At 55.1% G+C, this 23,082-nt stretch overlaps 12 protein-coding genes across 12 annotated transcripts; 9 read left to right on the top strand and 3 right to left on the bottom strand.

The window, feature by feature from the left end:
- Positions 1-968: 968 nt before the first annotated feature.
- IWZ02DRAFT_471506 (Ash2-trithorax family protein) lies at positions 969-2,676 on the bottom strand (the record flags this gene model as incomplete). Its single annotated transcript, XM_066768881.1, has 2 exons — positions 969-2,226; positions 2,282-2,676. 2 exons carry the CDS (start codon positions 2,674-2,676, stop codon positions 969-971), a joined length of 1,653 nt encoding a protein of 550 aa, XP_066619720.1.
- A 178-nt stretch (positions 2,677-2,854) lies between these two features.
- IWZ02DRAFT_70238 (Bystin-domain-containing protein) lies at positions 2,855-4,586 on the top strand. Its single transcript, XM_066771100.1, has 3 exons — positions 2,855-3,257; positions 3,316-3,569; positions 3,628-4,586. Exons 1-3 carry the CDS (start codon positions 2,892-2,894, stop codon positions 4,490-4,492), a joined length of 1,485 nt encoding a protein of 494 aa, XP_066619719.1. The 5' UTR covers positions 2,855-2,891; the 3' UTR covers positions 4,493-4,586.
- IWZ02DRAFT_493407 (L-PSP endoribonuclease family protein) lies at positions 4,513-5,059 on the bottom strand (the record flags this gene model as incomplete). Its single annotated transcript, XM_066769929.1, has 2 exons — positions 4,513-4,889; positions 4,948-5,059. 2 exons carry the CDS (start codon positions 5,057-5,059, stop codon positions 4,513-4,515), a joined length of 489 nt encoding a protein of 162 aa, XP_066619718.1.
- A 299-nt stretch (positions 5,060-5,358) lies between these two features.
- IWZ02DRAFT_70241 (carbon-nitrogen hydrolase) lies at positions 5,359-7,077 on the top strand. Its single transcript, XM_066771101.1, has 4 exons — positions 5,359-5,793; positions 5,871-6,163; positions 6,237-6,395; positions 6,476-7,077. Exons 1-4 carry the CDS (start codon positions 5,618-5,620, stop codon positions 6,835-6,837), a joined length of 990 nt encoding a protein of 329 aa, XP_066619717.1. The 5' UTR covers positions 5,359-5,617; the 3' UTR covers positions 6,838-7,077.
- Positions 7,055-8,735, top strand: IWZ02DRAFT_507903 (uncharacterized protein; the record flags this gene model as incomplete). The annotated part of the gene is made up of 3 exons (XM_066770429.1): positions 7,055-7,756; positions 7,818-7,974; positions 8,038-8,735. Exons 1-3 carry the CDS (start codon positions 7,517-7,519, stop codon positions 8,733-8,735), a joined length of 1,095 nt encoding a protein of 364 aa, XP_066619716.1. The 5' UTR covers positions 7,055-7,516.
- Positions 8,736-9,491: 756 nt separating this feature from the next.
- IWZ02DRAFT_70245 (glycoside hydrolase family 37 protein) lies at positions 9,492-12,054 on the top strand. Its single transcript, XM_066771102.1, has 2 exons — positions 9,492-9,799; positions 9,885-12,054. Exons 1-2 carry the CDS (start codon positions 9,615-9,617, stop codon positions 11,761-11,763), a joined length of 2,064 nt encoding a protein of 687 aa, XP_066619715.1. The 5' UTR covers positions 9,492-9,614; the 3' UTR covers positions 11,764-12,054.
- A 275-nt stretch (positions 12,055-12,329) lies between these two features.
- Positions 12,330-13,253, top strand: IWZ02DRAFT_471501 (uncharacterized protein; the record flags this gene model as incomplete). Its single annotated transcript, XM_066768880.1, has 1 exon — positions 12,330-13,253. The coding sequence occupies one exon, from the start codon at positions 12,330-12,332 to the stop codon at positions 13,251-13,253; it is 924 nt and encodes a 307-aa protein (XP_066619714.1).
- A 653-nt stretch (positions 13,254-13,906) lies between these two features.
- Positions 13,907-14,902, top strand: IWZ02DRAFT_383904 (oxidoreductase-like protein; the record flags this gene model as incomplete). Its single annotated transcript, XM_066765302.1, has 1 exon — positions 13,907-14,902. One exon carries the CDS (start codon positions 13,907-13,909, stop codon positions 14,900-14,902), a length of 996 nt encoding a protein of 331 aa, XP_066619713.1.
- Positions 14,903-15,279: 377 nt separating this feature from the next.
- On the top strand, positions 15,280-16,316 carry IWZ02DRAFT_460255 (uncharacterized protein). Its single transcript, XM_066768142.1, has 2 exons — positions 15,280-15,971; positions 16,120-16,316. The coding sequence occupies exons 1-2, from the start codon at positions 15,624-15,626 to the stop codon at positions 16,219-16,221; spliced, it is 450 nt and encodes a 149-aa protein (XP_066619712.1). The 5' UTR covers positions 15,280-15,623; the 3' UTR covers positions 16,222-16,316.
- Positions 16,317-16,824: 508 nt separating this feature from the next.
- On the bottom strand, positions 16,825-19,353 carry IWZ02DRAFT_460249 (UV radiation resistance-associated gene protein). The gene is made up of 6 exons (XM_066768141.1): positions 19,094-19,353; positions 18,636-19,038; positions 18,549-18,586; positions 18,332-18,496; positions 17,257-18,278; positions 16,825-17,164 (listed from the first exon to the last, which is right to left on the bottom strand). The coding sequence occupies exons 1-6, from the start codon at positions 19,160-19,162 to the stop codon at positions 17,089-17,091; spliced, it is 1,773 nt and encodes a 590-aa protein (XP_066619711.1). The 5' UTR covers positions 19,163-19,353; the 3' UTR covers positions 16,825-17,088.
- A 54-nt stretch (positions 19,354-19,407) lies between these two features.
- IWZ02DRAFT_70107 (mitochondrial 54S ribosomal protein mL67) lies at positions 19,408-21,372 on the top strand. The gene is made up of 2 exons (XM_066771098.1): positions 19,408-19,642; positions 19,694-21,372. Exons 1-2 carry the CDS (start codon positions 19,514-19,516, stop codon positions 21,182-21,184), a joined length of 1,620 nt encoding a protein of 539 aa, XP_066619710.1. The 5' UTR covers positions 19,408-19,513; the 3' UTR covers positions 21,185-21,372.
- An 87-nt stretch (positions 21,373-21,459) lies between these two features.
- IWZ02DRAFT_383472 (acyl-CoA-dependent ceramide synthase) lies at positions 21,460-22,978 on the top strand (the record flags this gene model as incomplete). Its single annotated transcript, XM_066765276.1, has 2 exons — positions 21,460-22,434; positions 22,490-22,978. The coding sequence occupies 2 exons, from the start codon at positions 21,460-21,462 to the stop codon at positions 22,976-22,978; spliced, it is 1,464 nt and encodes a 487-aa protein (XP_066619709.1).
- Positions 22,979-23,082: the final 104 nt, after the last annotated feature.

Below are 23,082 nucleotides of genomic sequence, written 5' to 3'. Positions count from 1 at the left end.
TAAGAGAAGAAAACGCTTACTGTGACATGAAAAGATGTGGAAAAGAGCAAGCGATTGAGGGAGGTTGGTCGGGTTGTTCTCATGCTCGCTGTCACCTTCCTCGACAGCTGGCCTCTGGAACCGACCGGGGTCTCAGGCGGTGAGCAGCGGGGCACAAACAGCGCCCCACATGATTCCTTACATGTAGGTTCCCACATGGGCGAAGTAGGTAGGTAGTTGGGGTGGATGCTGACGATCCGTGGACACTTATCTTGCCGACGGTCTTCGAAGGGGTGGTTTGACATGGTGTGACTGTTGTTCATCTGCGATTCTCAATTTTCACTCTTCGCATTCGATCCAGCGTGATTCAAGGAATTCTCAGTTAGTACTACCACTCCATCCGCCGCCGCTTGTCCACAACGTTTGAGTTTCCAGGGTATTTATGCGCCGTCCCCTCAATCAAAAGTGCCGCCAAAGTGTTCCTCCTCCATGTCGTCAAAGTCGTAAGCCTCGAGTGACAGAGGTGCAAGTGTCCTTTCCCTTTAGACGGGGCAAGTCTAGATTGATGTGAGCAACATGCCGAATTGAGAAGAGCCTTTGGCACGCACGGCACCGCAAGAGCTGCAGCTTTTGGCACCGCCGGTGATCGAAACTCCGCACTTGGGGCACGACGAGTCGTGAGAGTCGACAAGGTAGATGGTGGTTTGCATTGTTGTGATTTTCGTGTGTTCCGGGCGCAAGATTGGCTGAGGTTGGGTCTTGGCTGTCTTCCTTTGAGCTGCGCAAATCTCGACAAAGATGGTGACGGATCAAACTGCACGGCGGTTGGGTTTGTTGCTCTTTTTATTTTGAGCATGGGCCCAACAACAGAACCGTCAGCTGCCCCGCTTCAGCCCTTTAGCTCTTCCCGCAACTGCTTGCCCCGCCAATCAGATCAAGGGCCAATCTAAGCAGCGTCGGCAGTCAGCTGTCACTAACTTCGATCGCTTCTAGAATCCCTCATCTTCCTTCAGGCTTGCGATACCACGGGCCGTTGGAGGTGCCATACCTCCATTTCGACCATCACTCGGGTCGTCCCCAGGTCGAGCCACGTAGAAACCAACCTCGTCGATGATGTCCCACAAAACATCCTCTGCAATCTGCTCCTTATAGCGCAATCCCAGTGCTCGCAACTTCCGGCCGTTGGGTTCCTCGTTTTCTTTATCGAACGAGTCCTCCGTGTCTAAGTCGGCTGGCGGGTACCAGAAATTGGGACCAAAGTTGACCTGAGCGACGCCACCACAGAATGCAGCCACGGCTGGGAAGTAGCCGACCATACCATCGTCGAGTCCCGCTCTGACTAGTGGGTTGGAGGAAGCCACTGGCGAAGATGCTGGCGGCAGGAAAGACATTAATCCTTCAAAGGCTGTGCCAACAAGCTTTCCGTTCTTAAAGACTCTAATCGACGAGTGTGGGAGCGATCGCAAAGCGGCCTCCGAATGGTTTGGATTAGGAGTGACTACGTTGAGAGCTCCGCGGTCCGCATAAGTCTCCATAGGCTTTGTGGGTTGATACTCGTTCACTTCGAACCAGTTGTTTCCCTTGAAAGGAACAGCGATTCGATCACGGATTATGTCGTGAGCGCTTTCGACTGGCTCTCCAAATCCGTCAGTCGTGTCCACTGCTGGATTGTAGATGCCCTCGACTACTCGTCTGTGGAGAGGTATCGAGGGGAGCTTGATCTCAAGTCCTAACACGTCGCCTTCTCGAAGGTGGTCATCTTCAACGACGCTGGTTGCAGGTTTCCCCTTTTTGACACCTTTCGAACTGTAGTTGTAAAGTTTACCGGGACGGGATTTGTGCATGGTCTCAAGGTTGATGTCTTTGATGCCGTAGCTGTAGCCGTCGAATCCTACGGGTGCGTCCAAAGGCGCCTCACGCCGTGCCCAGCCTACGCGAATGTGTGGTTGCGGATTATCTTCCTGGCCCTTTGGTACTGGAGGCCCGTCCTTGGGTACACCACTTATTATCTGGACTTCAAAGTAATGTCTGCCCTCTCGAGCAACGACATTGCCTCTGCTCACGCGCCAACCCCGCTCGTTGGTGAAGACGGTCGCGCTATCGTCAAAGTGGATCCACTTGTCGCTATCTTCGAAACTTAATCGAGCCCCATACGGCTTCACGTCTGATTGGCGGTAGTAGTGCTTGTGCCGAAAGAGCGGATCCGCAACGCATGGGTAGTACCGGAATTGTCTTCGATTCGATGCGCTACACAACAATTAGTCGTCAAATGAGAGGTTGTTGAAACATGTGGCAACATTACTGATCCAATGGCCTTTTGAGCTCTCTGGAGCCATCTGGGGTGAACAAAGGTGGCTCATGAGATGTGAATGTGGGATCCTTGGGTGCTTCGAAATCTGAAGGGCGCAAAGTGTCGACAGCATAGTTGAGCGGAGCCAACACCGAGGAAACCTTGCCCTTGGCCTTCACGTCAGGTGTATTTGCTCTGGAACTTCCAGTAGCCTCTCGCTTCTTGAGAGTTTCCCTCTTTTCTCGCTGCTCTCGAGGTGGAGGTCGCGGAGCAGTACGTGGACGCGCCGCCGAGTCTGGGTTCAGCGGCGACGGGAAAATGGGCACATGGTCCTCTTCATGCGGACGCTTGATGCCAGCGGCGGCTCCGGGAGTTGTTCCCCGCGAAGAAGGTTGGTTGTCCGCCATGGGAGTCGCGTTGCGAATGATGGGACGCGGCTACTGCAGAAGAGACGCGAGCTTGGTCGTGAGCTCGGTTCAGACTGGACAGGGTTCATGACTCTGCCGAGGGCGGTGAGCACTGATGGCGAGCCAATCGATAAGGAAAATGCGTAGGTAGTAAATTTCGCTCCCCCACAACCCAGCAGCATCAACATCACCCGATTCGAACCCTCCGAGCGACCATGCCCAAGGCAACGACGGCTGTAGATGCGCGCCAGGCTAGGCGGCACAATCCACTCGCAGACGACTACGCTCCATCCAATCCGCTCAAGCAAAAGGCACCCAAAAAGAAGAAGTCAAGAAGGGACAGCGCCGACGCCGAAGGCTTTGTCGACTCCAAGGCCTCACGAAAAATCCTACAAATCGGTCAGGACTTGGCCAACGAAGAAGAAGCGGAGTCGAATGCCCGGAGACCCCAAGCTCCCAACCCAGCTTTCGCATTTGAAAGTAGGTTAGATGGTGGCGCCGAGTCGGAGGAAGACGAGGTGCAATACGGAGACGATGACGACGCATGGGGAGGTGAAGAGGAGGAGGTCGTAATCGACGAAGTTTGTCTACAACTGAAAGTTCCGCGTGGAATCGCCTTCGCTGACACCATGCGCAAAGGATGAAATCGACCCCGAGGATCTCGACCTGTTCAACAAGTTCAACCCCGTTTCCGATCCCTCTGAACTTTTCCGTAGCGGCGGAACTGGTGATGATTCTGGCCAAGGAACAAACCTTGCCGAGTTGATTCTCGAAAGGATTGCACAGAAAGAGGCGCAAGAAGCAGGAAATGGGCCCTCGGTGGAGATCATGGGTGGAGGCCTGCCCGAAGATGCAGTCGAGTTGCCTGTCAAGGTGGTGGAAGTCTATTCTCAGTAAGTCAATATTGCTGCAGCATTGATTCTGGAGTTTGGCTCCTGACTTTGTGAACAGGGTCGGTCTTATCTTGTCCCGGTGGAAGTCGGGCAAACTGCCCAAGCCATTCAAGATTCTTCCAACACTGCCAGAATGGGAGACCTTGATCGCCATCACACGCCCAGACTTATGGACACCGCATGTCTGCTACGAAGCCACGAAGTTGTTTGTTTCCTCGAACCCACAGACCGTTCAAACATACCTCAACACCATACTCCTCGAGCGCGTCCGGGCCGACATCCAGGACTCGCCACAGAAACGGCTCAACGTGCACCTTTACAAAGCTTTGAAGAAGGCTCTGTACAAGCCAGCCGCCTTCTTTAAAGGCATCCTGTTTCCGCTTGTTGGGGACGGCGACTGTACACTGAGAGAGGCCCACATTGTAGCCAGTGTGCTTGCTCGGGTATCAATACCTGTCTTGCACTCTGCTGCTGCTCTCCACCGACTCTGCGAAATCGCCGCGGAGCAAATGTCAGTGGACACAGCGGCCGGCGGTGCCACAAACATTTTCATTCGCGTACTTTTGGAAAAAAAGTATGCATTGCCTTACAAGGTGGTGGACTCCCTTGTCTTCCACTTTCTCCGATTCAGAGCCGCAAAGATTACTGCAGACGACGACATTATGGATATCGGTGACTCGCGGGTAAAAGAAGGGCAACTACCCGTCCTATGGCATCAATGCCTGCTCGCATTCGCACAACGCTATCGCAACGACATCACCGAGGACCAGAGAGAAGCATTGCTTGACCTCCTTCTTTTGAAGGGTCACAAGGCAATAGGGCCGGAGATTCGGAAAGAACTGCTTGCAGGCAGAGGCCGTGGCACAATCATCGAACCAGAAGCTGGCAACGGAGGCGATGATACCATGATTGTGGATTCATGAGAAAAATCATGAACAACTAGTTACAACTTTTTCCCGTCGATTTCGATTTCAAAACTTTCATCAATTTTGTGACCTTGGTTCCCTGCCTTGGCCGCCTTCGCACCCTCCTCATCTTCAGCCACAACCTCGATTTCCACCTTCATATCCGGATCGGCAAGTTTTGAGACACCGACGCAGGTCCAAATCGGATGATGGTTGGGCATGTACTTCTTAAAGTTCTTTACCATTGCCTGAATCGTGTCCTCGCTGAGGGGAATGTGATACGAGTTGACCCGAAACACTTGCGACCATCCTTTTCCGCCAGCCGTCTTGAGGACCAGTTCGACATTTGCAAAGGCTTGGTCAATCTGGTCGTGTACTTCGGCGTGAATTTTTCCGGTCTTGGGGTCCCATCCACCTAGTCAGATGAGCTCCTCATCCGGCGTGGCCAGAGAATCTTTCAAGAAGGGACGTACCCTGTCCCGCACATTCAATGCGATCACCGACACGGACTGCCTGGCTGTACCATAACTGCTTCTGGATATCCACGCCGGAGCTCTCGTAAGCGTAGGTTTTCAAGTGGGCCATGATCCAAAAGCTGAGTACCGCCGGTCTTGAAAGCAACATTGGTGGAGACAATAGTTATAAATCCCAATCGGATCCATTCGAACCGGCACTTTAAATACCCGACGACTCTCACATAGCGTGCGCGTCCTCAAATGACGCTTGGTAACTATCAGGCCAAACGCATGGCGATCGATTGAGTTCACTAACGGGAAAGGGTAACGTGATGTCGGGGACGACGAAGATGCCGAAGATGCCGAAAATGTTAAAGATGCTCAAAAACATTCAAACCTTGAGCTTCAGGGTACTTCGACTTTGTGGCGTTCAAACGCGTAGCGAGAGAAAGAGTCTCCGTTTTCGGACATGTTCGGTGTTTTGGACAAACAGCAAGGTTGGGCAATACGTACACGCAGCTTCGAAGGCAAAATCGCGTCTCGATATATATCCACCTGTACCCCACCTCCTTATCTGCTACGACCAGATTGGTGCATAATGATCCTCACAGGATGCATGATAAGCGCATGTATTTAAAGGGCGTTGAAGGGTCAGAAGGTGCTTTGCAAGAAACTAAAACCATTGGCAATGACCGAGCCAAAGACTCACGTTCGTGTGGCGGCTGTACAGGCAGAGAGCTGCTACTTCGACTTGCAAGGCGGGGTTGCCAAAACCATCCGCCTCATAGAAGAGGCTGGCGCCAAAGGATGCGACCTAATTGCCTTCCCCGAGGTCTGGATACCGCAGTACCCAGCCTGGATCTGGTGAGTGCTACACATCTTCCTAACCTAAGGGCGCTGGAATGCGTTTGTTCTGATGGGACCAATTTTCCGCCGGATAGGCAGCGTCCGCTTGACTTTGAATTGGTGCAGCTATACATGAAGAACTCGCTCCGCCGCGACTCGCCGGAGATGGACAAGATTTGCGCGGCGGCGGCGAAGAACAAGGTTGCCGTCTGCCTGGGTTATTCGGAAAACGATAATCACTCGTTATACATTGCCCAATCTCTTATTGGCAAGGACGGCACGATCAGGATGCACAGGCGCAAGATCAAGCCTACTCATGCTGAACGTTCCGTCTTCGGTGATGGTGGTGGCGCCTCTCTGCTCAATGTTGCCGTAGAGCCCGGTGTCGGTGAGTAACATCAACAAGAATGCGCCGAGATGGTGCTTCAGCATCGGCTGACATTGAACACCTTTGAACTCAGGCCGCATTGGCGCTCTTTCTTGCTGGGAGCACTCTCAGCCACTGCTGCGCTACCACACGTACTCGCAGGGCGAGGAAATTCACGTGGCTGCCTGGCCGCCCATGAGCTCTCACAAGTCGTATCCGGAAGGTACCATCATCTTTTCCATGTGTCGCGAGGGTATGTGCATAATCTTCCTCATCCCATGTCTTCTGCAGGCTGCATGCACATCACTGACGAACGAGTCACTTCCGCCCCAGGCGCCCACACCCTCTCAACAACGCACGCCATCGAGGGAAACTGCTTCGTCGTCTTTGCCTCGACCTTCTTCACCAAGCAGGGCCTCGATGCAATGAAGATGGGCGACGAGAACCCCGTCTACCGCAACGGCGGCGGCGGCTGCTCTTGCGTCATTGGCCCGGATGGCCGCAAGCTGACCGAGGATCTGGGCGAACAGGAGGAAGGGCTAGTCATTGCTGATTGCAATTTGTCCGAGATCATGACTGTCAAGGCGATGCTGGATGTCCATGGGCATTACAGCCGTCCTGATTTGCTTTGGCTTGGTGTTGATCATCGCGAGAAGCAGCAGGTGAGGCCGGAAAGCAACGGCAAGCTTACTTAGTCTAGAAGGAAAGAGTAGGGAAGTTTTAGGGCTGTAGTGGTAGCATCATTGAGTTGCAACTATTTTTTCAATTTCTAGTCAGGCAACCTATCAAAAGTCTGGCTTCTAGCTTTTTTAACCCTAGTCTCTGACCTTAAATCTATTAATATATGTAAGAGGCTACACCCTAGGAAAGCTGCCTTATCGGCCGGGCTAAATAAGAGGGCTGAAATCAACATAATCTCCTATCATTCCCCCGGTATTGCTCGGGCCTTTACCTTGGTAGGTTGTTGACGCTGAAGTCCGGCCCAAGAGTAATTTGAGCTTTTAGGAGCATGACAAAGTTCGAATTGTCGAGTGTGAGAACGAGCAACTACGCTTTGGCGAGCACCTGAGGCCTATTATTCAACTCCTCACTTAAATCAAGTAGCTTTGCTAAACAGAGGACGAAGGGTATGTCGGTTTCAGAGCGAATGGTTTCTACCCGAGTACAAATGTTGTCATGTGTAGATGTTGAGGCAAGAAGAAACAGTCTGACTTACCCCAAGATCTTGACCCATTATTTCGGAGACTCCAACTCCAACTCCAACCCTCCGCACCCACCAACAAACACCTTCAGTTTGATGAAATAATCCCCAGCAATTGCGCTGGCCGTGATGAAACGAATCGAGTATGAGGAGAGAACTGTCCGTCCGTTGAAATGTACGCTCTGTCATCGCACGTTTGGACGAGCAGAGCATCTCCAGTGACACACACGGACACGTACGTTAGCTACCTACCTTACCCCAACGCAGCCAGCCAGTGCGTCCGTGGTCTCTTTTGCACAATCACTGGCGCCAAAACCCCGACAGACACCAAGGAGAAGCCGTACAGATGCGCGTGCAGGCTGAAGTTCTCCAGGCAGGATCTTCTGGCTCAACACGAGCGCCTGTGGCTTGGGGTGACTGGCCGGACGCGGCGCGGTTCGAGCAGATCTTTGCGCGTTCCTATACTCCACACAGACTGCTCCAAGTACGCCGCAACCAGGCGATGTTGGAGCCACTGTAGACGCGGTCCCGGGTCCAGCTCTTTGCGAAGCAAATCATGCGTCCCGACGGCTGTCGAGTCTGCCTCGAGAACGACAGCGGCCTGTGGATATGGGGAGCTTCGTCGACAATGGTGCTGCTCTTCTTCTTCTCTTCCTTGAAGAGCTGCAAGGAAGCCCATTCTGACTCTACCCAGTGCCAAACGACCTTGTTCAAAGCTCCGAGACGGCGTATGGAAATGTTGCGATTGAAATTTCTCGATTCTTGGACACTGCGGGTATCAACTTCGACTTGAACCTGTTCACCAACCCTAGCCAGGCCTTTCTGGCGCTTTTTCCAGAGAGCTTGGAGTTTCCGGTGGTGAATACGCCCGTGACACCCATTCCGAATGAAGCCATGAGAGAAGGTTTGCCCCGGTCCACTGCCTTCTCGATGGGATCCAAGCTGACGGCATCTTTGTGTGGAGATGATTTTCACGAACTCAAGCCCGTCAACCTCCTGTGGCGGCTCCACGAGCAGCAGGTCCAGGAACATCGAAAGCACCTCGCACAATCCCATGGCGTCTTGCCGCACGGCTTCGTGTTGCTTTCGTGGATATTCATGTATCGGTACACAACGGGCGTCGTCGATAGTCTCAGCCATCACTTTCCGTTACTACACATGGCGACCTTTAGCCTCACCGCGCATCGCGAGGCCCCGGAGCTCGTCCTAGAAATGTTATCAATGGGCACCCAGTATCATTTAGAATACAAGGTCGCATCGTCTCTCTACACGGCCGCTCGCGCAATCATCCTTGAGCGCATTCGCCTCGGCGAACTGCCCGACCTTGGCAAGGCTGTCAATGGACCGCTCTCACGCAGTCCCCTTGACCTCATCGCCACATGCTCCTTCTGACCAAACTCTCCGCATGGAGAAATGACCCGGCGCTCGTTCTCGAATCACTGGCGTACTGGCCTCTTCTCGCACACTGCGTACGCCGCGCCGGGCTGTCCGAGTCCCCATGCGACGACGGCGAGGACTTGGTGACGGCGACCAAGCTCGAGATAGACCGCCGCACCAAGCTTTGCGTGTTTTGTTTCTTGAATCTGCAGGAGCTGGCGTTTGCAGGAGTGGAGCCCGTGTTGCTGACCAGCGAGATTTGAAAGTGTAAATGGCTACGAAGACGAGCCGAGATAGACATGTAGTCAGCGTCGAGTCGCACATGGTGTAAGCGGCTCCAAAGTGACGTCGCATTTGACATGGGCAAAAAAAAAAAAGCAGAAACAGAAACAGAAACAGAGGAACAACCCCGCAGGTGGAACCTGACAAACATCCATGTGCAGAGCCAACCAAACCCAAAGAAGCTCTTCGTTTTCGCATCGCCTTCTCCGCTGTGCCCGCAACGAGATCCGGGTACCTTAGGTAGGTATGCGGCGCGCATGCCGCTACTTCCCGGTCGGCGGAGAAGGAGAGAGTGAGAACTTTGTGACAAGGTTTTTTCCTCCGTCTCCCGTGCTTTCTCTCCAACACCATGCGCCGTGTCATCATGGGCGGCTCGCAAAATACGCCCGATGATGCATGACGAGGGCGTCTGATTTGCTTGCGGCGTCGCTTTTGGCCCCAACATTTTTTAGTTCCTTCTTTCGTCTTCTCCGCACTCAGCCTTGGTTGGACATTATCCCTTGCATGTCTAGCACGACTACCGCTTGTCGACAGCGGGGACAACGTCTTTGACGTGCGTAGTCCCGTGGTTCTGCGCACCCATCACCAGGCTCCATAATTATTGCTACCACCATGGCGCCTTGCAGCTTGCTCGGAGCCGCCCTTCTGCTTTCCGTCTGCTTTTCACCCGTCTCCGCTGTCTACGTCAGTGGCATCGAAACCACGCCTTGCGATTCCCCGCTCTATTGCCAAGGCGAGATCCTCAAGGCCATTCAGCTCGCAAAACCATATGACGACTCCAAGACGTTTGTTGACCAGTACGCCTTCTCCCTTCGCTCTAGTCCCCCGGGCAAGCCCAATTTTTCTTTCCATGGTTTAGTGCTTCTGACACGCCCGCGTCAGACCCACCATCCGACCTCTGCAAGATGTCATAGCCGCCTTCGACAAGCTGCCCAAGCCGGTCAAGAATGATTCCGACTTGCGCAACTTTCTCGACAAGAATTTTGGTCCCGCCGGAGGTGAGATTGCTGCCGTGCCTCGGGACCAGCTCACGACGGAACCCGCGTTTCTTGACGGCGTCTGCGAGCCTGAAATCCGCGAGTTTGTTGAAAAGGTCATCGACATATGGCCGGACCTGACGCGCACCTATGTGGGCGCAAAGTCGGCGTGCGACGGTTGCGTGAATTCCTTCATCCCCATCAACCGCACGTTCGTTGTAGCCGGAGGACGCTTCCGCGAGCTCTACTACTGGGACTCTTTTTGGATCATCGAGGGGCTACTGCGGACGCGGGGCTCCTTTACTCAGGTGGCGGAAAACATTATTGAAAACTTCCTCGACCTGGTCGAGGAATTTGGGTTCGTCCCGAATGGCGCTCGCGTCTACTACCTCAACAGGTCGCAGCCGCCGCTGCTGACGCAAATGGTCAAGATTTATGTCGACTACACGAAGAACGAGACAATCCTCCAGCGTGCCTTGCCTATATTAGTCAAGGAGTACGATTTTTGGAAAAACAATCGCTCCGTCGACGTCGACACCAAGGACGGCAAGACTTACAAGCTCAACCACTATTCGGTCAGCAACACTCAGCCTCGGCCCGAGTCCTACCTCGAGGACTACGAGACGGCGAACAACGTATCGTATTACGCCAAGGACGGCACGCAGCATCCGGGTCCGGCTCTGTCGGATGAGAGCCGGCGTGTCCTCTACGCCAACTTGGCTAGCGGGGCCGAGTCTGGATGGGACTATTCTTCTAGGTGGATTGCAAACGTGGATGACGCCGTTACGGACAGCTATTTCCCCCTGAGAAGCCTCAATACTCGGGAGATTGTGCCCGTCGACCTGAACTCGATCCTCTACGCCAACGAACAGACCTTGGCCGATTTCTTTAACAGGACCGGCGATGACGAAAAGGCGGCGGCATGGGAGAAGCGAGCAGTCGAACGCAGCGAGGCCATGTTCAAGCTCATGTGGAACTACACGCATTGGTCCTACTTTGACTACAACTTGACGTCCGGGGAGCAGAATGTCTTTGTGCCAGCCGAGAAGAACTCGACGGTGCTCGAGACCACGGGGGCCAATGCGCCGGCTGGCAAGCAGCTTTACTTTTCGCCGGCGCAGCTGTACCCGTTCTGGACAGGAGCAGCATCACACGAGCTCAAGGAGGACCCGTACGCGGTGCGGAGTGCCTACTCGCACGTGGCGCAGCTTTTGGAACAGAATCCAGGGGGCATCGCGGCAAGCAACCTGATCACGGGACAGCAGTGGGACGAGCCAAACGTGTGGGCGCCTTTGCAGTACGTCGCCATCAAGGGCCTGTTGGCGGTGCCGGCGGCGCTGGGCACGAACGACGATGCGTACGAATGGGCTCAGTCGTACGCGCTTGAGATAGGGCAGCGGTTCGTGGCTTCGACGTACTGCACGTGGCTCGCTACGGGCGGGTCGACGAAGCGCAGGGCGCGGATCGCGAATGCGAAGGCGGATGGAATAATATTCGAAAAGTACACGCAAGACAGCCTTAATGAGGTCGGAAGTGGCGGCGAGTACGAAGTGGTAGAGGGCTTTGGGTGGAGTAACGGACTGCTGATTTGGCTAGCCGACTTGTTTGGCCAGAACTTGACGGTGCCCGACTGTGGCAACGTTGTAGCAGCCAAGATGAAGACGCGAGACTCGGGTGGCGGCTTCGGCAGCGCGAGACGGATTTTGAACCGGATCAGCCAGTACGATCGTCAGTGGGTGAAGGCGCTGCGAGACGGAGAAGAATGGGGAGGCGAGCTACAGTAGGGTAATTAATTGGCAGATGGGGAGAATGGAGAGCGGGTTGTTTGCGTGGTGAGGTTTGTTTCGAGTGTTGCAAGAAGCGTGACATGTATTGTCGTGGTCGCAAAGTGCTGGAGAGAGGTGGTTGATAGACAGAGGGACAGTAGAGATGTGGTGGGGAAGTGTGGAGCGCGAGATAGGGAGGGAGAGGGAGAGAGAGAGAGAGAGAAGTAGCCTCGACAGTCATGCATCGTCGCTCCTCAGGTCCTGCTGACATCAGGCACCGCCAAAAACTTACCTACCTACTTACCTTACCTTACCTTGACCCAAAACCCGACCATCAAAAATAAATCAAACAAAAAAAGGTACAAAGTCTGACGGCTCCCTCGCGCCTGCTACCTATCTGTCCACCACCCCGACTCCTTCGCTCCGTCTTCGTCTCCGTCTCCGTCTCGGTCTCGATAAATCAACACCACCTCCATCCACCCTGTCATGCACACGTCCTCTTTTCCGTCGACGTCGTAACAATGGCCGCCGACGGCTCCTTGCCGGTCCGCCACTCCCATGAGCCTGTCCGAGCCCAACCCGCCATGGCCGCCGACTCTACCTCGTCGACCCTCCAGAGCCTGAGCCATCTCAGCGTCGACGACGCTCGTCCTGTCCCTCCAGAGACGCCCCGTCGACTGACGGACCCCGTTCCTTCGAGGCTCCTCCAGCCGCCGCCCCATCTTTCGCCCCAGCATCGCAATCGCTCTCCCTACTCGAGGTCTCACTTGCGCTCTACCTCGCTCAGCGCTCCTGCCCTGACGCGCACCCACTCGTCGCCCACCCCAATGAGTCCCACGGCCTACCTGAACCCTCGTCCCTCGAGTCCCTTGCGGTCGCCGGCCCGTCTCCGCAACCCTATCAAGCTGGACGAGCCCTATCTGCCTGCCCTGTCCTCCGCCAACTCTGACATTGGCATCATCTCCGAAGACCGCGAGCTGCACGTAGCCTCGCGTACGCTGGACAGGCCGGCCGACACGTCGTCCTTGCCCGGCATGCACTCGGGCACCTCGTTTGCTCGCCAGCGACGCAGGCCCACCTCCCCGCTGTACTCGGTCTCCAGCCCACCCACGCCCGCCCATCCTTCGCCCACCTTGTCAGCCACAAAGTTCAACGAGCGCTTCCCCTCGGACGTGAGCTACCCGAGCTCCTCGTACTCGTCTTCGTCCATGCCCTCGACGCCCACCTCGATGCGCTCGCGAAGCCCCAGCATCTCGAGTCTGGAAACCATTCCGGATTCGCCCGATGCCGAGGAAGCCGCCACCGAGGCCGACCGCGTTGCCAAATTGGAGGCGGCTGCCAAAGCTGCAGACGGCGGACGGGAGGGCCTCAGAAGGAGCAGCTTGGACGTGCCCCGGGCGAGACCCGGTGGATTCGCCATGGCGTCGCGGGACAAGAGAAAGAGATGGAGCGTCTGCGGTGCTGAGAAACGGGGTGATTTGGACCTCGAGACCATTTGGGAGGACTGATGTTGGACACCACCAAGCAACCCTGCCGTCCATGACGACCTTGAATCAACATGGACCATAATAGACGCACCATGACTACGGACGAGGACCATGCCAACAGGATCCGAAATCGCAGACGAGCGGCAATTGATTTGCATCAAGCGCCTTGACGCTTTATGGAGTTATGCTTTTTTCCGGGACGAGGGAGGGCGCCATGCATTTTACAACAATCAGGAGTACTCGAGTGAATGGTTTGGCCTACAGTCGGGCGTTTGTTACACTCCCAGAGCGGACAGGCCGCAGGGAGGGGAGCCAACAGAGCATATGATAGCCAAGATACCCAGTCATCGTAAATTGCTTTGCCATCTGACGTGGTTGCTAGCCAGCCGCGGCACGAAGAGGCTTGTTAGGCAGTCTTTCAATCAATGTAGATTCACGCACGCTGAAGGCAAGTACCGAGACAGTCATGCAAACAAAGTGATGCGAGAATGGCACGACCAGGAAGTGTGAGTTGGCAGACTGGGGCATGATGTAAACTGGGGCCGGCGGTATTGCGGTCATGGGTAATCCGATCAACATCAACAACACCTGTCTGTCCCCGCCGACACAACACACAAAAAAACACGCCCCATCGACACATCAATTGCAAAAAAAAAAAAAAAGAGGAGGCAACCATGGCAATCAGATTCGCAGTCATCGGCACGGGCTGGATCACCGACTCTTTTATCGAGTCGGCGCACGCAACGCAAGCGTGGAAGCTGACGGCCGTGTACTCGCGCAAGGCCGAAACGGCGCAGGCGTTTGCCGCCAAACACAACGTGACGGCGACGTACACGGGGAGCCTGGAGACGCTATGCCAGGCATCCGACATCGACGCCATATACATAGCGTCTCCCAACTCATTCCACTACGAGCAAGCACGCGCGGCGCTGGCGGGCAAAAAGCACGTCATCCTCGAGAAGCCGGCAACGTCGACCGTGGCGGAATTCGAGGCGCTCTTCGCGCAGGCCAAGCAGCAAGGCGTATTCCTGATCGAGGCGAACCGGCACATCCAAGAGCGCAACTTCAAGGTGTTGCAGCAGAGCCTGGGCAGGCTGGGCGCCGTGTACGGTGCGTCGCTCAACTACGCCAGCTACAGCTCGCGCTACAACGCCGTGTTGGCGGGCGAGACGCCCAACATCTTCAACCTGGCGCTGTCGGGCGGCGCGCTGGTCGACCTCGGCGTGTACCCCATCGCCGCGGCCGTGGCCCTGTTCGGCAAGCCCAAGGCCCAGACGTACCGCCCCGTCGTCATTCGCACGGGCGCCGACGGCGGCGGCTTCGTCGAGCTGCTGTACGACGGCTTCGCCGTCGCCATCAATGCGTCCAAGATTTACACGTCGGCCGCGCCGAGCGAGGTCTATGGCGAGAAGGGCACGCTCGTTGCCAATGCCGTCACGGATATTGCGAGCGTTGAGTTTGTCGATGCGCGCTCCAAGACGCGCGAGCAGTTGGCGGGCGAGAAGGCCAGGCTCAATTTGCAGGAGGAGGCGGCCGAGTTTGCGCGCATCATTAATGAGCGCGATGCAGCGGCGGCTAAGAAGCTGGAGGATATGAGTCGCATCGTCATTGGCATCACGACTGATCTGCGCGCGCAGAATGGCTTGGTGTTTGATGTTGAGAAGAAATAGGAGTTGTTGCGCAGTCTGTCGGGCTCTTCTTTGAGAGAGATTAATTTTGCACAATGCCATTGGGCAAACGACACCGTCTCGCAATCCATACATAGACCTTCCTAGAGCATCGCCATTCCTGCCTCAAGCATCAAAACTACAACCCAAAGAACCTCCGTAATTGCAACCGCCTATTTTAAGCCATGACCATTCTCCCAAAAATTCCATCCCACTACTACCTACCTCGAGGTTCAAAGTTTGGCAGCACAAGTGCAACACTAGCGTACATACTTTTCCGACACAGCCCAAGAGAATGGAGTGTTTGAGCCAAGTACAGTAAGTACCTCAGAAACATGTACCTTGGAGAATGAAGACAATGGGACTGACACCACACAATGGCCCACATATACTCAACGACAGATTACGCGCGGGTAGGAATAAGGTTGCGTGTCTGAGCCAATGTCTTTCTTTCTGTGCCACGGAGGCGGAATGGCGGGGTCTGAACGAACGAACGAACGGGCCGCGGCGGGGCTGACGGACGGCCCGAGCAGACACCCACCTCTGTGCATCATCGTTCGCTCTACCGTACCTACCACCCACATAGGTGCCTTACAACATCACCACCACCGCCACAATACCAACACAGCACAACCTCGCCTTCCAACAGTCACCCGCCACCAGACAGGCACTCTCGCCGCGCAGCTGGCAGCCAGGCGGTGGCCCCCAGCATCATCCGGCCGCGATGCCCAGCTCCGACTACACCGCCGTGACGGGCGGCGCGCTGAAGCTCAAAGGCGGCGGCGGTGGCGCCATCGACAAGAAGAAGAGGAAGAAGAAGAGCAAAACATCTACGATCAACAAACCCGACGACGCTGCCACGCCGAATCCTAATCCCGATTCCAATCCCGATGCCGATGTCAGTGAGGATGGGGGCAGGGTGTCGAGAACTGCTGAAGGAGGAAGAGGAGGCGGCGACGGCGTAGAAAAGGAGGAAGGGCAGGAAGAGTTGCAACGTGAGGTGGCGGCGGCCGCCGGTGCGCGGCCAAAGACGGAGGCGGAGCGCAAGTTTGAGGAGGCGAGGAGGAAGAAGGTATGTTTGTGCCTGTTATTACCATTACCCATGGTCCATTCCGCCTACCCCACGCCCCATCCCACATCGCATCACCTCATTCGACGCTTGCCGGTCTGTCTGTCGCTCTGTCTGGATATCAACTAACTCATCATCACGTCACACACAGTTGGGCGAGCGCCTCAAGCGCGAAGGCGTCAAGTCGCACAAGGAGCGCGTCGAGGAGTTTAATCGCCATTTGAGCTCGCTGTCGGAGCATCATGATATGTGAGTTTTCCCTTTCCTCTCCCTCTTCCCCCCTCTTCACGTATCAAGGGTGCTGACGCACAGGACAAAAAAAAAGGCCGCGCATTGGTCCTGGATAACGCCCATGGGGAAATGTTACACCCTCTCCCTTCTTCTGCAGTGGCTGGCGTGCACTGTGTGTATCTGTTGATTGCTCTGGCAGTCGAGTCGGGACGTCGTGGGTCGGTCGATGGGGCATTGGGCGCGAGGCATGCGTGCGTGCGTGCTTTCAAGGTCAAGTCTTTGTTGTGTGTTCCTCTACAAAAAAACGACACACCATCAAGTGTCAGCCTTTCTCGCACACAGCATATACATCCTTGCTCGTATCGCATTTCAGCATGCATAGACGACAGACAGCTCCACGAGCATCATCTGCTTCGGCTCAACCAGGTTCAGCATGGACGACGCGTCAATCACATTCGAAGCGCAGAGAAACACAACGTTGAAAACGCCTGTGTTCGCACGTTACCCGTCCATTGAAAAACTTCAGACTGCGCAATGACTTGGGTATAATAACTTGAGACCCCCGCCCCGCCGCTCGCTAATGAACAACGCTAGACTCTGAAACCCCCCCCCCCCCCTCCCCCCCCTTTTCTTTTCCCCATCCCATCCTATGCAGCGCTCTCCAACCTGTTTGCCGCACACATTGTCAATTTCCCCGAGACTGAGCACAAGGAGATCCTGGAAGTATAAAATTCGTAATGGCGTCGTGCATACAGCATCTCAAAATCGTCAAGAAAAACGCCATCAGGACAGACCGCTCAGCGGGGGCTTTTGCGGTTTAAAGCTGGACGTCTCGGCGACGGCACAGCCAGCAAGCAGCAGGCTAGTGCCGTCTTCGACGACGACGCCATCATCGGCTCCTGCGGTGGGGACGGCGGTGTTGGCGCTGCTTGGCGGCGCGTCTCTCCCTGTCTTGCCTCCACGCCCTTGTTGGCCACCACTACCGTTAGCCGCGTTACTCGGAAACACCGCATCGACTTCTCTGCTGCCGCCTGGGGAAGTGGGAGTACCAGGGTACCTGAGTAGCGCCCTGAATCCGCCCGATTTCCGCTCTGGAATGTCGCCCTTGCCCGCCGTCGCCACGTAGAGCAGATACTTGAGGTTCGGCAGCGTGTGCCGTATGTCGAGCGGCTTGAGCCCCAGCGCGTTGGATACTATCTCAATGTCCTTGTTGAGCAGGAAGACGGCGTATTCGAAGCGGTAGCGCACGGCGCCCTTCATGAAGAGGGGATATGTGCGTGGTCCCGCTGTCATGGAGATGGGGTCTTCGATTATCGAGGTCGATCCGCGCGGCTGGACTGGATATGGTAAGGGGACGGAAAGGTATATCGACAGGTGTGCGACAACCTGCACGGCGTATCCTAAGGCAGCCGCTGTCACGTCTTCGTCAACGTCGTCGAATTCCGAGTTTGGTAGGTAGAGTCCACATAGAGTAAAGGCGAGGGGCCTTCCTGGTATTGACTCGATGGGGTATATCTTGAGCAAGTCTTCGCAAACGCGCCGCCTGTGGCCGAGAATCTCTTCTTCGGTTTGTCGTATCGTCGTCACCCGCTCCTTGAGCTGTTCTTGACCGTGGGCGATATCTTGCGCAAGCTTGTCCTGCGAGGCTCTGCCTGTAAGCATTGCTTCACGTCGCGTGTCGATGTTTGCTTGCAGCTCAGCCCGTTTCTTCCGAGCAGCCTCAAGCCGTTTGCGCTGGGCTGCAACGGTAGACTCGACCAGTTTGAGTCCTTCCCTTCCCTCGGAGACATTATTTTCAGTGGACAGCGCCTCTTGGTTTTTATTAAGTACGGAAGCTATATCTGCTGTCAGCTTGTCCCGCGTTGCCAGCGCGTCCTGTATGCAATCATCGAGAGTCGAAAGACGCATCAGCTGGTCATATGATGAAGAGGGTAGCGGTTTTGAAGAGGCTTTTGCCTGAACTTCCGGCATGTGGAGGTGCGTGTCATTCGAAGCGACATCAGTAAAGGCCGTAAAGATGCCGTCGTCAAAGTGGAAGAGAATCGAGTTTTGAGGAAACGGATGATGAAATTTTTCGAGCTGCGGAAGGCGAATCAATCGATTGCGAACGAAGATAATCTTTCAAGGCTTACAGATTTGGAGATGAATTGTAACGAACGGAAGCTTGCTGTCAGGCTGATGAGGTATTGGTGATTGTCCATGACGCGAGTCTTGGCCCATACTTTAATCGTAATTTCATCAAGCCTTGTGACTGACGGGCCCCACGGTTCGAGGTCGAAAGACTTGAAATTTGGATTCTGCACCAAAATTTAGCCAGGGCATTGGTATTGCCATGTCGACGACGCCTACCAGTGCCTTTTCGACCTCCTCGCTCACATAAACGGGATCTGTTTCAATAATTAGCCTGGCAGGTTGACATGTTCGTAGCAAACTGACCCTCATTCTCTGCCACATGCAACGAGAAAAAGATGTTGGCCATTCGGCCTTCCACAACGTCTTCAAGCTTCCTCTGTCTTTCCAAAGGGCTAGCTCCGGACCACTTCATGGTGCTACGACGGCGTAATCTGATAATGCTGGGCCTCACGGGAGCATCTCGAGAGACGTCCTGGGCTTTATCCGCAGACTCGCCTATGGGATGCAAGTCCCTGGCCCTCAGATCAGTGGATGAGCGGGCATGCTCCAGTTTTCTGCTCTCACGCTGGGCCAAGGCCTTTGCGGGCGTCTTCAGGGTCGAGGGGATCGCATCGTCGTCAATTGTCTTGCCGCGGGGTCTCGACGAGGGCTGGGCTAGGGCCAAGTTGCGAATGGTTATGCCGTGAAGATGCCTGACTCTACGATTCTGACGACATGTCAGTTGGTGCAGCAACGAGACGAGGAACAAGTGGTGAGCACACATAGGGCAGGATCCACGGCCTCTCGCGCCTTGTAGTGTTGACGTCGGGGCTGCGTGGGCTGCTGGCCATGTCGCGGATGGATGATGGTGCCGCGTCGGGTCACCGAGAGAGCGAGCTGCTCGAGGGTTGTGGCCGAGCTGTCTGATGCAATTGGGTCATGGCTCGTCCGTCAAAATGGCAGCTCACTTGGGAGCGTGGTCGCGGTGGAGCTGGTGGACTCAAGCTGGAGCGAGTGACGGTGACGATGGGCTCCGGATGCTAGGTAGGTGGTAGCTCCAAGGAAGCAGTCCGTCCCGTCCGTGCACTTCCCGAACCTCCACCTCAGTGATTTTCCGTCGCGCCAGAACATCCACCCGCACGACACGCTCCACCGTCTTCCACACTCAGCTTGAGACGTGCCTAGGCCCATCTGAGGACACAATGTCGGGCCTAGGGACACAGGCCGCTCGCGGCATCGAAGCCTCCAAGGAAGCCGCTCGCCAAATATTCGTCTACTGCCATTTTCGAACGAACCAGACTCTGTACTCGTTGAACGACCGCGTTTTGCACGTAGGCATTCCAACGGCCTTGAAATCACCATACGCTGACTAGGAGCTGTAGGCGTCTCATCTGGAACAGCTTCCGTTCGCTGGCAAAAAGACATTGCCTTCAAAGCTCCGCAAGGACGTATGGCGCCCTCTCGCAGTCGTTACTTTCCCTTTCGAAAAGCAGGCGTCGGATGCCTATCTCAAGCTGCTCGACTTCAAGAAGCTTCATGAACTGTATTGGAAAGAAAACATGGATAAGGACTGGGGAGCGCTGCCCAAGGAGAAGCAGGAAAAGCTGCGGAAAAGGAACAAGATGCCCTCGATGAAGGAGCGCGCAAAGATCATCATGGATCAAAAGGCAAATTCAATTGCAGCCATTGCAAAAGCGATGGAACTACAAAAACAGTCGTCTCCGGCACAGTTCGAAAAATACATGGCTAGGGACGACCAAGTCGAGGACCTCTTTTGGCTGCGATCACTGCTCCGTAACCTCAATCGCCTGGAAAAGAATGGACGGGCCGAGGAACTGCAGGGGCTCTTGAAGTCGACCGAGACGGTTGACGAAAACGCAAAATCGGGACAACAGAGATTGCGCCTTGCCCTGACATTGCTAAAAAGACATCGGATTCTATCCCGTCCTGCCCACGACGTCACCGAATTGATCGACCAAGTGCGGTCAGAGTACACGCCAATCAGAGAGCAACTGCGTGACCGAGAGTTTGCATACTTGGACAGCCTGAGACAGGAACGCGACGTCTATGGAGAAGTAAGAGATTTGAGGAAGCATCTTGGCATATTAGCGGCTCTTTCGGGCAACGTTCATCGAGAAGAGCAGCAATGGCGCAAGCACGAGGCCGAAAGAAAAGGCTATCACCTGAATGAGCCGTCTTCGAAGGACAAGAAGGGTAACATCAAGCCCGAATTCATGGAGGAATTACGCGAGAACGAAGCCGAACACGGCAAACTGAAGAGGACGATTTCGGATCTCAACTGGAAGAGGGAGCAATTGGAAAGGCAGCTGGCCGAGAAGAAGGAGGCGCTGGAAGAAACAAACGAAAGCATATTGGACGCGCTCTACCCGCCGTCGCAGAAGCCAAAGGGCACGATTCCAAAGAAAGGACCCCTTCATCAAAAAGCAATGCTGCGAACAAATCGGCCACGGCCATTTACTCTTGACGGGGTCGAAATCAAGTGGGCAAACATTGTAGACTTGGAACATGCTGAAAGCTGGCCAGAGGCCATTTTCCATGAATCTTTGGCTGTGGAGAGGTACAAGCCGAACATGTCCAGAGTGGTTGTGGACAGGTCCAGGCTGCCAGACTTGCGGGACTATGTCGCCGTGATACGACAGGAGCGGGAGGTCGCGGAGGCCGCGGAGAAGGAGAGGCGTGGGCGGGAAAGGGCGGAGAAGCTGAGGCTCGAGCAGGAGGCGAAGAAAGAAAGGCTCGAGCGGGAAGAGGCAGAGAAGCAGTGGCGCGAGCAGGAGCGGGAGAGGAAGAGGCTCGAACGGGAGGAGATGAACAGGCAGAGGAAAGAGGCGAGGAGACAGAAGCTGAGGACTTGAACTGGATGGGGACACGATGTTCAATTAAGTGCATATGCAAAATTCATTGACAATGGTAATGGTGGTGGTGGTGGTGGTGATATCAGTAATCGGTCCAGTGGCAGTGCGCGGCGGACAAGAAGTGGCGGTGCCGTGCGGCGGCAAGCACCTGACGGTACGGGTAGGCTGCCATCCGAGTGCCAGGATTTCTGGTGCGGGCCCTGCGCTGAGCATTTTCCAACACACCATGGCCATGCGCCTTCTCTCTCACCTCCATCCACCCCGATCCCGCGACAATGGCCGACTCTGCAACCGAACCCTTTCCTCCCCTCTCTCCCGTGCGCACCAACACCACCCAGGCAAGAGGCTTGCGCCGCCAGCGAAAGTCTAGCAACCTCGGCGATGACCCTAGGGGAGACACTGGAACTGTGGCCTTGGCCACGGCCTTCGACAACAAACCACCATCTTCCTCTTCGGTAGCTGTAAGAACCCGTACCTCGTGCATGGCCTCGGCCGATTCTCTGATTCGCCTTTTCCAGCGCTCCGACAGCAGTAAACAGGGCCGTCCTTCGAAGCGTCGGAAGGCCAAGTCCCTCCTCCGGAGATGGTGGAAGCTGTCTCTGCGCCACACCTGGCTCAATCCGCTGCTCATCGTCTCGACAATAGTCTCCTTGTACCTCGCCAACCCCTCCGAGTCGAACCCGCTCCACGCCGCCCTCTTCCTTTCTTACCCACTTCCAAAGGACCGAAGCGCCGACCCTAGCGCTCCTATACAATATGGAAAGGGAGCCAAAGACTTCGCCTTTGTCGCCTTCTACATCGTCGTGCTTTCCTTTAGCCGCGAATTCCTCATGCAACGCCTCATCAGACCACTGGCAATTTACTGCGGAATAAAGTCGCGCGCAAAGCAGGCCCGCTTCATGGAGCAAGTCTATACGGCCATCTACTTTGGCATCTCTGGTCCCTTTGGTTTATACGTAATGTCGCGGACACCGGTTTGGTATTTCAACACGACGGGCATGTACGAGGGCTTTCCGCACAAGACGCACGAGGCGCTCTTCAAGGCCTACTACTTGCTCCAGGCAAGCTACTGGGCGCAGCAGGCCATTGTGCTTCTCCTCATGCTGGAAAAACCGAGAAAGGACTTCAAGGAGCTCGTCATGCATCACATCATCACGATCGCGTTGATTTGGCTGAGCTACCGGTTCCACTTTACGTACATGGGACTGGCGGTGTACATTACCCATGACATCAGCGATTTTTTCTTGGCGGTAAGTTCCTCTCAAATTGATGTTGAATTTGGCTGGTTGGCTGACTTCGAACCAGACTTCGAAAACGCTCAACTATCTTGATTCGACTCTGGTCGGTCCTTACTTTGGCTTTTTCATCTTCGTCTGGACGTACCTGCGGCACTTCATTAACCTACGGATTCTCTGGTCCATGGTCAATGGCGAATTCTCCTCAATCGGACCATTCGAACTCAATTGGGAAACCCAGCAGTACAAGTGCTGGATCTCTCAGTACATTACGTTTTCGCTCTTGGCTTCGCTGCAGGCCGTCAATCTTTTCTGGTTGTTCCTCATCTTGCGCATTGCATGGAGATTCGTCGCGACCTGGGGAGAAGTGGTCGAAGACGAGCGCAGCGATTACGAAGATGAAGTCGAGGAGACGGAGCCTCAGCCAACCTCCAACGGATTGGCTCCCGAGAGCAAGCCTCAGTTGCTTCTTAATGGAGAGCCTGTCAGCCCCATCGAGGGTGGAAACTCGTCTGCGCTCATGGATGCAGCCAACGCCAAGCGCAGGAAAGCCGGGTGAGGAGGTGATGAAACGGCAAGGACTGCATTTCGCAAGCAGAACGCGGCATCTCTCTCGACCATCCTTCCAGGGTTCCTTCTGGTTGGAAAATCGCTGCCGAGTCG

The sequence above is a fragment of the Phyllosticta citriasiana genome (genome assembly GCF_038021145.1).
Source record: "Phyllosticta citriasiana strain CBS 120426 chromosome Unknown IWZ02scaffold_13, whole genome shotgun sequence".
NCBI classification, from domain to species: Eukaryota; Fungi; Ascomycota; class Dothideomycetes; order Botryosphaeriales; family Phyllostictaceae; genus Phyllosticta; species Phyllosticta citriasiana.
Note: the sequence above shows the minus strand (reverse complement) of the source record. Positions and strands in the feature narration are given on the sequence as shown.

Coding starts and splice junctions, on each gene's coding strand:
- IWZ02DRAFT_70238 (XM_066771100.1), top strand. CDS start 2,892: ATGCCCAAGGCAACGACGGCTGTAGATGCGCGCCAGGCTAGGCGGCAC. Junction 3,258..3,315: donor AGGAGGTCGTAATCGACGAA/GTTTGTCTACAA, acceptor CCATGCGCAAAG/GATGAAATCGACCCCGAGGA. Junction 3,570..3,627: donor GTGGTGGAAGTCTATTCTCA/GTAAGTCAATAT, acceptor CTTTGTGAACAG/GGTCGGTCTTATCTTGTCCC.
- IWZ02DRAFT_70241 (XM_066771101.1), top strand. CDS start 5,618: ATGACCGAGCCAAAGACTCACGTTCGTGTGGCGGCTGTACAGGCAGAG. Junction 6,164..6,236: donor TGCCGTAGAGCCCGGTGTCG/GTGAGTAACATC, acceptor CTTTGAACTCAG/GCCGCATTGGCGCTCTTTCT. Junction 6,396..6,475: donor CTTTTCCATGTGTCGCGAGG/GTATGTGCATAA, acceptor CTTCCGCCCCAG/GCGCCCACACCCTCTCAACA.
- IWZ02DRAFT_70245 (XM_066771102.1), top strand. CDS start 9,615: ATGGCGCCTTGCAGCTTGCTCGGAGCCGCCCTTCTGCTTTCCGTCTGC. Junction 9,800..9,884: donor TCCAAGACGTTTGTTGACCA/GTACGCCTTCTC, acceptor CGCCCGCGTCAG/ACCCACCATCCGACCTCTGC.
- IWZ02DRAFT_460255 (XM_066768142.1), top strand. CDS start 15,624: ATGCCCAGCTCCGACTACACCGCCGTGACGGGCGGCGCGCTGAAGCTC. Junction 15,972..16,119: donor AGGAGGCGAGGAGGAAGAAG/GTATGTTTGTGC, acceptor CGTCACACACAG/TTGGGCGAGCGCCTCAAGCG.
- IWZ02DRAFT_460249 (XM_066768141.1), bottom strand. CDS start 19,162: ATGGCCAGCAGCCCACGCAGCCCCGACGTCAACACTACAAGGCGCGAG. Junction 18,587..18,635: donor GCATGTGGCAGAGAATGAGG/GTCAGTTTGCTA, acceptor TTATTGAAACAG/ATCCCGTTTATGTGAGCGAG. Junction 18,497..18,548: donor AGGAGGTCGAAAAGGCACTG/GTAGGCGTCGTC, acceptor ATTTTGGTGCAG/AATCCAAATTTCAAGTCTTT.
- IWZ02DRAFT_70107 (XM_066771098.1), top strand. CDS start 19,514: ATGTCGGGCCTAGGGACACAGGCCGCTCGCGGCATCGAAGCCTCCAAG. Junction 19,643..19,693: donor TGAACGACCGCGTTTTGCAC/GTAGGCATTCCA, acceptor TAGGAGCTGTAG/GCGTCTCATCTGGAACAGCT.